The 10,904-nt window shown below is 35.1% G+C and overlaps 2 protein-coding genes across 9 annotated transcripts; both read right to left on the bottom strand.

Annotated features, from left to right (window-relative positions):
- Positions 1-92: 92 nt before the first annotated feature.
- LOC311279506 (uncharacterized protein) lies at positions 93-2,162 on the bottom strand. The gene is made up of 3 exons (XM_084391065.1): positions 1,969-2,162; positions 642-884; positions 93-400 (listed from the first exon to the last, which is right to left on the bottom strand). Exons 1-3 carry the CDS (start codon positions 2,039-2,041, stop codon positions 351-353), a joined length of 366 nt encoding a protein of 121 aa, XP_084247191.1. The 5' UTR covers positions 2,042-2,162; the 3' UTR covers positions 93-350.
- Positions 2,163-3,008: 846 nt separating this feature from the next.
- sncga (synuclein, gamma a) lies at positions 3,009-10,160 on the bottom strand. 8 transcript variants are annotated; one of them, XM_084391056.1, is made up of 7 exons: positions 9,713-9,983; positions 9,563-9,595; positions 6,067-6,108; positions 5,824-5,951; positions 5,605-5,625; positions 4,991-5,052; positions 3,037-4,072 (listed from the first exon to the last, which is right to left on the bottom strand). In XM_084391056.1, exons 1-6 carry the CDS (start codon positions 9,831-9,833, stop codon positions 4,996-4,998), a joined length of 402 nt encoding a protein of 133 aa, XP_084247182.1. In that variant the 5' UTR covers positions 9,834-9,983; the 3' UTR covers positions 3,037-4,072; positions 4,991-4,995. The 8 variants fall into 8 exon arrangements, with proteins under 8 accessions (XP_084247189.1, XP_084247182.1, XP_084247183.1 ...); XM_084391057.1 differs by having other exon boundaries at positions 4,996-5,052; XM_084391058.1 differs by lacking the exon at positions 5,605-5,625.
- Positions 10,161-10,904: the final 744 nt, after the last annotated feature.

The raw sequence follows: 10,904 nt of genomic DNA, 5'->3' as shown, positions 1-10,904 counted from the left end.
TAATTTCATTTGTCCTTTGAAATGCTTAAGATTATACTAAGGCAGTATTAGCTCATTTAAGTGGAAAAAATTAGACCTTTTTCAGTAATAAAAACTTTTGTATTCAGCTTTATTCACTAAACATATCACATGGTACTAATAAAATCAAAATCATGCTAAATAAATTTGGAAAAAAATACTTCATATGGATGTAATGGGGATAGTTTTAGTAGTGGTCGTACATAAGATTGAAGAGACATCAAACTATTTACATGAGTAAAAAAGTTCATGACACTAGGAGATTGCCGATGTTAGGCAGTTCGTCAGCAGGAAAACCTCAGCCAAAGAGATTTTTCCTTATTGTCAGAACATCATTTCTCACTGAACTCGAGAGCAAGGTCATCCAGTGCATCGTTGAAACCTAATTAAACACAAAATATGAATATGTTATTATATTTGTGCATGGTGGATTTACATTTTGTAATGTTCTCTATGAAATTATATTAGAATCAACAAGTTTTTGAACTCTAGAAGTTTGAATATTTCTGTATGTGTGTGTGTGTGTGTGTGTGTGTGTGTGTGTGTATATATATATATATATATATATATATATATTAGTACTGTCGTTATTTTGTTTTGATAAGAAGGATGAGCAAACTCACTGCCGTCTGCTCCACTGCTGCTTTCTGCATTGCTGTCTCCTGCACTGATGGCTCCTCCAGTGCTGTTTTCCTTAGGATTTTCTGCTGAAAGGAGGCCACCAAATATTCCACCTCCTGCCTTTTCCTTTGGTTTATTGTCCTTCTCGTCTTTACTTGGGAAAAGACCTCCCATGCCCCCGGTCTTATCATTTTCCTGTTTCTTTCCAGTCATTGTTTCCTTCACCTTTCTTTTAGCTGCAGCAGCTAGGAGAATTTAACAGCAATGTTATTTAAAGGTAATTACATTTTTTGCAGTCCACTTTCACACACCACAGCTCCTCTTTCCCAGCAGATCGTGGCCAAAAAGTATAGAAATTCATCGAACGTCTAAAAATAAAAAGAGTCTTGGATTTTTTTGTGTTTTACTTACATACTAAGGCCTTTCCAGCTTCATACCTTATAAGGAGTGGCACAACTACTGGACTGACTGCATTCTCAAGACATATTTCATCTAGCTCTTTTATAGAGATCAAACACTGCTAGCTTATAGGTAGGATTAGAAGTAGAAACTGAAAAAAAAGGTGAAACATTACATTAAATTTCATGTTCACTGAAACATTGAGTTTGTGAAAAGGTGGGCAAACAACTTTCCCAGCCAAGAAATTATACATCTTAAGTCAATGTTTATGATTTAATTTAGTTAAACAAGTAATGACATCATATTTCTATTAATGCCCAGAGAGATTGCCTAACTAAAAAGGACAACATGTTAGAAATAAATGAATTAAAAGTTGATGTCTTCTGATTTGTTTTTGTTTTTCACTAGCTGAAATCAGCGTTATTTTCGTATCGCGATACTATTATATTATTTTACTAATATAAATATATTATTTTTTATATTTTTCACTTTAATTTGTTGAAGTTTTAGTATTTTTTGTTTTGTTTTTTAAATACATCTATATAGTTAATTTTTAGTTCAGTTTTAGTTATTTTATTAAATCAAGTTAAAACTAAATGAAAATGACAAATGACTAGCTGAAATAAAAATATATTTTATGTTACTTCAGTTATGTTTTCATGTTCTTAGTTTTAGTTTGAGTTAACTAATAACCCCAATGATAGCCCTAAAAGTTAGATTATATGATTATTAGTATACTCGAGCCAATAGTTTAGTTAAAATACGTAATATCTACATACATATCTATATTTTTATGTCCTTCAGTTTTGAAAGTAATATTAAGTCTGGCTAAATGAGGACACAAAATGTCTCGGCATAAAATGGACAAAAACTTTTCATGCAAAAATAGCTTGAAAGTTTCTTTAAGCTTCTTAAACAGAAGGAACTCACCTGCTTTATCCACTGCCTGGTCGACAAATGAATCTGCTGCTTTATTACCCAAAAATCCTGAAAGGAATGACATGTTTCTAGAGTGCGCAGTTGTTGATGTTTGCAAGAGCGGGTGTATGTGTCAGTGTTTTGGGGCCAGTGATGCATGAGGTTTTATTGGGCTGCTGCTCCATGAAAGTATGTCAAGGATGTGTGTGCCTATTGGCTACTGCAGCTTGGGTGGAGTAAAAGATGTCAACGGAGAGAACAGCAAGCTTGTTTGACTGGTTTGCTGGTTTCTTGTCTCATCATAATTAAGGGGTTTCAGTAGAACTCAGCATTTGTTGAAATAAGAGCTTATAGTCATTTAAGTATGTAATTCAATTTATTTATTATCAGTATTATTTACCATATTTTACTTTATTTATAGTTATTTAATTTTATAGGTCGGGGAAATGGAGATAGTTTGGGAGGTATATAGTTGATGGTCTTAATTTTGCTATGGCCATTTCTGACTTCAGTTGCATTTATGTTTTGTTGTAGATGACTTTCCCCTGAGCTAGAGCGGCTGATAGACATCTCCGTCTCCTCCCATAGCTGGAATGTGGAAAAAGCTGAATGTAGCTGTCATTTCAAACTCGGATACCACATGCAGACCATGAAAACTTCATAAACGCTGACATTCTGCCAGAGGCACAAAGCTTCTCATTATAGTATTATAATAATGGCCATATGGGATGTTAGCTGTGTGTCATGAAGTCTTTGCTTGTCGATGGGATGCATATTTAATTGAATGTACGTGTGCGCCGGGAACAGGGAGGGGAAGAGCGAGAGGTGTGTTCTGATCTGAGAAGGGTGTGTGTTTTTGTTGTTAAATTAAGGGTGGAGCTGTATGTACTATTTATGTTATGGAATGAAGCATAATTGAATACATAATGTTACTAATTTGCTAGTTGCTTCTTTATATATTGTGAAAACTAGACTTGTTTGCTTTCTTTGCAATATGGTCTTTTATATATTCTCATATATTTATTAGCCTTATATATTTTCTCTTTAAAATAAGGAAAAAATGAGAATAGGTTTATTTTTCACAAAACTGCATTTATTACAGGTGGAGTAGGCTTATTAAAAAAAAATCAGCTGTTTTCATACTTCATTGGTTGACTGTTCAGTAAGTGAAGTAAATGAGTATGAACAGTTAAAGTGTAGTTGTGAGGCAGCATGCAAACACATTATGTATCCTAGTTATGTTAACCTGACTCATCAAAATGAGCAATTTTCAACCTTTTTTATTAGATATACAAGATTCAACTCATTTTTAAAACTCAGTTTAAGGTAATTGAACATCCAAGTTGATTTTACTTAAAAATTTAAGGCTGCAACTTTTTTTTTTTTTTTTTTACAGTAATCATTTGCAGATTTTGTGAGTTGTCTATAATGGATATACTTTCGCAAACTACATATAAGAGCATTTCTGAAGCCCGTCGCGCTATAACTACACTTTAAGATAATACTTAAATAGGCCATATTTAATCATTTAACACCATCAGTTGCCTTCTTTTTTGGGATTTACATTTACCCATCTGTGATTCTGTCTTTTTCTGCTCCTTGTTTCAAACGCTGTCTTCCGATACAACAACTTAGGTATATTTGGATTGGAATGTTTTCCTTTTCGTCACAATGACTGTGAAATCATCATCATACATCAAACCTCATTGTGTTGGGTGGAGGAAAACTGGTATACCAGTTTCAGGGCAGGTAAGAAAGACAGACTATATATAAAAATCTTCAAATCACAAGCACGTGCATGTAATATTTGCAAAAATGTGGTAATGACACGCACTGCACAAAATATGTGAATACTGCATAGCTAGATAAAGGAGTTGTTTTATTCTTGTGAATAGTATTTCTGTGAAGGAAAGTAAGGTAAGGATAGCTTTTTCATGAGGAGAAAGCAAGAGAGATAGGTGGGTGACTTTGTTTTTTGTGAAGTTAGATATCATTTAGTGTCCATCAGAGGTTTAGCATTATAATATTAAGGCATGGTCAGCAGTAGCTAATAAACTCTCTCTCTCCTATGAAGCAAGACGCAGAGCATCACAGGGGCGTTCAGTGCGACATCAGCCTGAAATCAAACACAGAGATGACTCTTCATTATTTGTAAAAATATCACTTTTTAATCAACTGGTAAACTCACTACACATGAAACAGAGGTACGTTTTATACAAAGCCTGTTTGTGTCCTTTATCGTCTCTGCATTTGTGAGCTGAAGCACATTTGCAATGTTATAACAGTAAAACCTTTCTGATAAGTAAACTACATGAACTGCTGAATGTGACAGGACTCAGGACACTGAATTTGGTTCAGTGTTTGAAGGAAGAAAAATGCTCAGATGTCAGCATTGTTTGCAATTATGTAAACACGCTGACCTAAATTCTGAGTTACTTTCTAAAGGTTTTGCTTAGATTTAAAAAGCTTTGCGTAACGTTACGTGTGTTTCAGTCATAAAGCTATCAATGTATTGAAGCAAAGACAAAGTACAAAATGACTGGAAAAGGGCTAAATGAAATGCACACAGCTTTTTAAACGTATATGCTTCTGTAAAGAAAGTTTATTCCACATAGGGTATACCATCAAATTTAAACTGCAGGTAATAAATTAAGAAATAAATCTTTTCATTTGTACATGAGAAGCAAATTTCCAGAGAGTAGCCTATAGGCCTATTATATTTTAGATTTTCTTCTTCTTGTTTTAAGCATACAACTGACTAAATGAGATCAATAGATTTTTAGATTTATGCTATCAAATAAATATGCTGATTTGTTGCAAATAGGGAAAAATACGAGTGGAATAGCCAAAACTTAATTCCAGATGTTTAGCAGCCTACTGAAAATTTGATTTCACACAATGTTGCGATTTTTTTTATTATAATTATTATTATTTCTGAGAGTCTTTTAATAGTTTGATATCGGTTTGCTGAGGAGAAAAAGTACAATTACTAAAAAAAAGTATAATTTTTTTTAAATCCCATTTCAAGAAAAACCTCACCTACTGTCCAGCGTCTGTAGGCTGCTCTACAGCTTCCTCATGCTTCGACAGCTCCCCCTGGAGGCAGAAAGACAACAACACATCTCAGCTGTCAACGGCTTTTATAAATCGCTGCTTATCATAATTTCACGTCGTCAGGTAAGCCTATTTGCAAAACAGAAGAAAAAAAAAGTGAAAAAGGTCTACATCTTTTTTTTTTCTTGTTTTGTTATTGCTTTCTGTAAGATGTTAGACTCATGTTCATGTTTATGTACAGCGACGGATAATGTGTGGCTATCATGAGCTGTTTGTAAGGAATTAATAATAAAAAAACAATTTGGGAGTTCTAATGAAAGAAACTGGGATGCGTTTTAAAAATTCAGAGCAATGTTTGGAAAGCAGAAATGGGTTATTTATGAAGAACACACTCTTGCTGAGCAGCGAGTTAAATTGTTTGCTTGGTTGCTGCAGGCCTGCCTCCTAAACTGCGAGAACAGTATATGAAAATGTATAATTTGATGTATTCAAATGTATAGATTTTAGTCTTTAATGGTCATGGTTTTGAGGTAAATGTGATCATTCAGCATGCTTTTTATTGCATACATGCATTTATTGAGTTTCTGAAAGCACCTCATTATTCTCCAGGTCATCCTGTCCATGAAAGAAAAACATGAGCATCATATCAAAAAGACCAACTTAATGACTAAACTGTGCATTAAGCAATTTATACTGCATTCATACTGAATGATAAGACCAAATAATAATACAGTGCACCTAAAGACACCCATTTTACATTTAAAAATCTAATTTATTTGACCAATTATTGGTCACATATATGAAAATCCTCACCAGTTTTACCAGGCCAGTGGATACCACCACAGTCTCCAGCCCCTCCACTGCCTTTTCTGAAAGCTGATTGGCTCCAGTCACGGCACTCTCACCCACAAGATTCGCCTGCTCAGTTGTTTTTTGGGCAGCTAGGACAGATGAAAAAGCATACTTGCATTTTGATTTGAGATTTTACATTTATTAGGGTTTTAGGAAAATGACAAGTGTTGTTTAGTTATGTTCTGTTTCTATGAATTATTTTACCTGTATTTACACTTGTCGCAACGCCTTCCTTTGTCTTTGTGCCTGTCAAAAATAAAATGTTCATTGTGAACAAGTAATATCACTGCTGAAATTACATACAGTTAAATTCTGTCATTTACTCACCCCCATTTCATTCCAAACCTATATGAATTAATGCAGAAGAAAGCAATTCATACAAGTTTGGAATGTGCAAACGATTTAAAGAATGACAGATTCTTACTGTTTATGTGGACTTTCCCTTTAAGCGCTCAGACATGCACTCTTGTGAACAAATGCTTTTCCCATAAACTTGTACTTCATTTCATCTTATTTTTAGACAGATATCTATGGCTCCTGTTCTGAGATCCATACACTTAGTCTCATCTGGCAGTGCAACTAAATGTCCGGCTATCTCCAATACCCTAGAGACTCTCGCTTCTGATCTACAGTCAGTGTACAGGCTGTTGATTGGCACCACTAAGTGCTATTAAGCTGTACAGATTGAGAAACATCCTTTCTACTGAGTGATGCTGCATGTTCTTATGTTAACAGTGGAAAAAACCCGCTTCTGCTTCTGAAAGGGCCCTGGCATCACTAGAGCTGAATCTCCGTTGCACGAATGGCCCTTAGAACAAGCATAAGCTCTGTTCATTCCCAGAACCTTTGAGCCCACAGCAATGTGTCTGTGAAAGTTGCTCCTCCTTCCCAACATGCGCTCACACAGCACAACAAAAACACCCCTCAAAAGAGACATGACATTGTCCTTGTTGTTCTGGACAAAGAGCTGATTTACTATTAAAAGACATGCACATTCTTCAGGACTTAGCCTCTGCTTGAGACACAAACATGCCTGGAATCTTGTATTATTAATGTTATAATCAATAAAGACTGAGAACATTACCACCGCCCAACCCCTGCTGCAATATGATGTCACTTCCACAGCATCTCCGATTACATGACGAAGCACAAAACGTCTCTGCGGCTGTAGCTTGCTGCTAAGATTAAGAGGAGGAGACTGTGGGATAAATATAGCTGTGCATAGATTTTTTGAGATGTTTCTTTCTTAATCATGTAACACAAATATGCCACAGCACTTTTTCACATAATAATGCTAGCAAGATCTATACTTGAAAATCAATTTAAAGCTTTTATTCTATACATTAGTCTGAATTACATCACCTCCAATCCCAATGCTCTTAATTTCTGATTCATATGAGACTTAATGGAATTAAGTCCTAAAAATAATTAATCTGGACTGTGCTCACACAGTTCTGTGATGAAATTGGTGTTATATAATGCAACAGAAATTAAAGTGACAGTTTTATGTGAGTTCTGCCTGATCTATAGCAGGGGTCCAAACGTCTGGGACTTTCTGTGCTTTTTAGCTAAAATGCAGCATTCGAGCATCATCAGTCTATGTCAAACCTGACCATCATGTTCTCTAGCATGATTTGAGAGCATCTTAAGCTTCAATGGAAAAACATCTGACCGTCTGAACAAATATTTTTTATTCATCATTTCTACATTATAATGTGTCTTTGTTTTCACATTTTTAAACCCTAAAACTTTGTCATTTCCAAGTTTAAATTAGATTTTGAATCACTCATTTTCAATGTGTTCTTTCCCCACAAAAAAGACAGAGGTGTGTACTGTATGTGTGGGCAGTTTGTCACAGTTCAGGGCAAAGTGACCTTGCTTTTCTTTGAGAGGCTTGGGATTTCTTTGAGTAGACTGAAGTAGATTGAAGATCATATGTGTGGTCTGGAAGAAAGCTTTTACCTCCAGCTGACTGACTGACTGACTGACACACACACACACACTTCTCCAACATAAGTCAGTTCATTTAATAGCAAGCACATTGTGCTTTGTTCATAACACTGAAAACAGAATGACATGTTCCTGTCACTGGTCTGTACTCACACTGAGAGCCATTATGAATCATAAAAGATTGTGCAGTGACCCGGACTGACCCCGGTCTCTGAAGTGGACCAGAAGGGAATGGGATTGTAGTGCTGTGTGCTCCTGTGAGCATATAGCACAACCAGGAAGAAATGATGTATTACTCACAATGTTTCTGCCAAAAGTCATGTACGAGATGCAGTATTTTACAGTAACACTGTACTGCACTGTACTATAAAATGTTACCCATATGTGACTCTGGACCACAAAACCAGTCACATGGGTCAAATTTCTGAAATTGAGATTCATGCATTATATGAAAGCAGAATAAATAAGCTTTCCATTGATGTATGGTTTGTTAGGATAGGACAATATTTGGCCGATATACAACTATTTGAAGATCTGGAATATGAGGGTGCAAAAAAATCGAAACATTGAGAAAATCGCCTTTAAAGTTGTCCATTTATGTTCACGATTGTGCTGCATTCACTCACAAAAATACTTTTTTTATATATTTACGGTAGGAAATTTACAAAATATCTTCAATGACCATGATCTTTACTTATTATCCTAATGATTTTTGGCATAAAAGAAAAATCTACATTTTTGACCCATACAATGTATTGTTGGCTATTGCCACACAAATACCCGTGCGACATGTGACTGGTTTTGTGATCCAGGGTCACATATTATATGTCAATATAATTTAGTACTATAGTATAGCAGTAACGATGTAAAAGCAAGATGATCAGCATATTTAGACCTTCTTGTGACGTTAAAATAAAGTATGACCTATCTTGTAATTTAAATATCCATTTAAAATGCAACATAAATGGGGTTCAGTTAGGCTTTTCTCTTCATAATGTGTCTGCCACTCACAGCTCATCGATTTATTGCTTCCAATATTCTTGTTCTTCTGTCTTTCTTTATCTCTTTATATCTCCCTCTTCATTCCCCATCCGTTCTTTAGAGTATAAATGAGATATAAAAAAGATGGCTACTGCTCTGGACAGAGTAAATATCCACGGTACTAGTAACCATGTCATTTGTTTATCAGTCTTGTTTACAGCTGAGTCGGCAGATGAATTTGTGATCTGATAAGAGACAACAGGCAGGTGGATAGAGCTGTTTTTTTTAATGCTCGCTGTTGTTCACTCACTGTAGTGACGAAGCAAAGCAGTCACATGTAATGGGTTCATGCCCCACATCTATCTTCATTGCCCTGGTTTTCATTTTCAGGACTCTTTATCATCAGTGCCAGCATCAGTGATGTTTAGTTTTTTTAGACCATGCATTGTAAGCAAAAAAAAACAAAAACACACTGAGGATGATAAAATTTAGTTTTATCATTCAAAAAAAGCATGCCGGGCAAACTCAATTACTTTTTTAAATATATTTGATAGAAATAATTCAGTAAGATTTGACTTTCTGTATACATTTAATTGATTAAAATGTTATATATTATTATATTATATTTATTATATTACAAACTATATATATATATGTGTGTATATATATATATATATATTAAATCTTTAAATATGATTTTGTAATTGTGCAATTGCTTTCTAAATATACAATTGCAGTGTTTTTAAAGTATGAAAATGGCACACAATACCATGTAAAACAGCTTCGTCTTCACTACACTTTACTGTAGAAAAAAGTAATGAATATTATATTAAATATATTTTTAGACAGTACAAAAAGGGCATTTCTGACTTTGATCTAATTCTCAGATTTTTCTCCCTTCAGTTGAATTTGTACTTACCTACATACATGACCCCCTCCTTGGTTTTGGCAGCTGCCTCCTCCACCCCAGCCTTGGTTTTTTCGGCGGCGGCCACCACTCCCCCCTTAGCCATGGAGAATCCCTTCTTCAGCGCATCCATTCTGGAGCTCGGAGCTGGGCTTTATGTCCTTCAACTGGAACTGGCTCTCGTCTTATAACTGGTGGATGGAGCTGTGTGTGCTCTGACTGCCAGTGTGGTAAGTAAGAGAGTGTGTGTGCAGCTCCTTTGAGAGAGGGATGGGCACTCAGTGCTCAGACAGATTGGGACACCCTTAACAAGAGGAGAAGTCAAGCGGAGGGGGAGAAGGCACGAGAGAGAGAGAGAGAGAGAGAGAGAGAGAGAGAGAGAGAGAGAGAGATAGGGGGTATAATAACAAGTGGGTGAGAGGAATGCCGAGAAATGGAATCCACAAGAAGCTTTTTCTCTAGCCACCCATAATAAATGAGATTCACATACTGGAAGATTAAATCGTTAATGCTCAAATCCAGCATCAGCGCACAGCTTCATAAAACTATTAAACAACCTCTTCCCTTAATCCTGCCACAGCACATGCAAACCACAACACAACCACAAACTTACCTGCCAGCCAAAACCAGTCCTTGTCACACACCATTTACACATCCCTACTATGGATTCCTACTGTAGCAGTGTAATTTTAGTATTATTTCAATTAAAATATTATTTATATACTAACATTTTGAATGTGAATTTATTTTTATATTTCCAGTTTTCGTTTCTTTGTTATGTGCTTTTGTCATTTTTATAATATTTTTTCTATATTTCTATATGTTTTTTAAGTTTGAGTTTTTCATCTAATATTTATATTTTAATTTATTTCAGATTTATTTCAATTAACAAAGAATATTTTTAATAGTTATCAACAACAGCACTGATTCATAGTCAATTAGAAGTCATTCTAATTTAGTCATATTAATATGTGGCTAGATTACATTTCTTCAAATAAATCATGAATGTATGTCAAAATAAATGTCATTTTCTTTTTCCAACCTGAGGATAAGGACCTCCCCAAGGTAACTTCCTCACTGTTAATAATCTTGAGGGGGTTTTAATTGCCACTTTCACTTGACTTTGGATCTAATCTAATATGGATCCTCTTTGAGTGGATCACATCTTTAAAGCTAATGGGAAGCAGTGGTATGGACTGTAGGA

Source organism: Rutilus rutilus (genome assembly GCF_951802725.1).
Source record: "Rutilus rutilus genome assembly, chromosome: 20".
In the NCBI taxonomy this organism is placed as follows: Eukaryota; Metazoa; Chordata; class Actinopteri; order Cypriniformes; family Leuciscidae; genus Rutilus; species Rutilus rutilus.
Note: the sequence above shows the minus strand (reverse complement) of the source record. Positions and strands in the feature narration are given on the sequence as shown.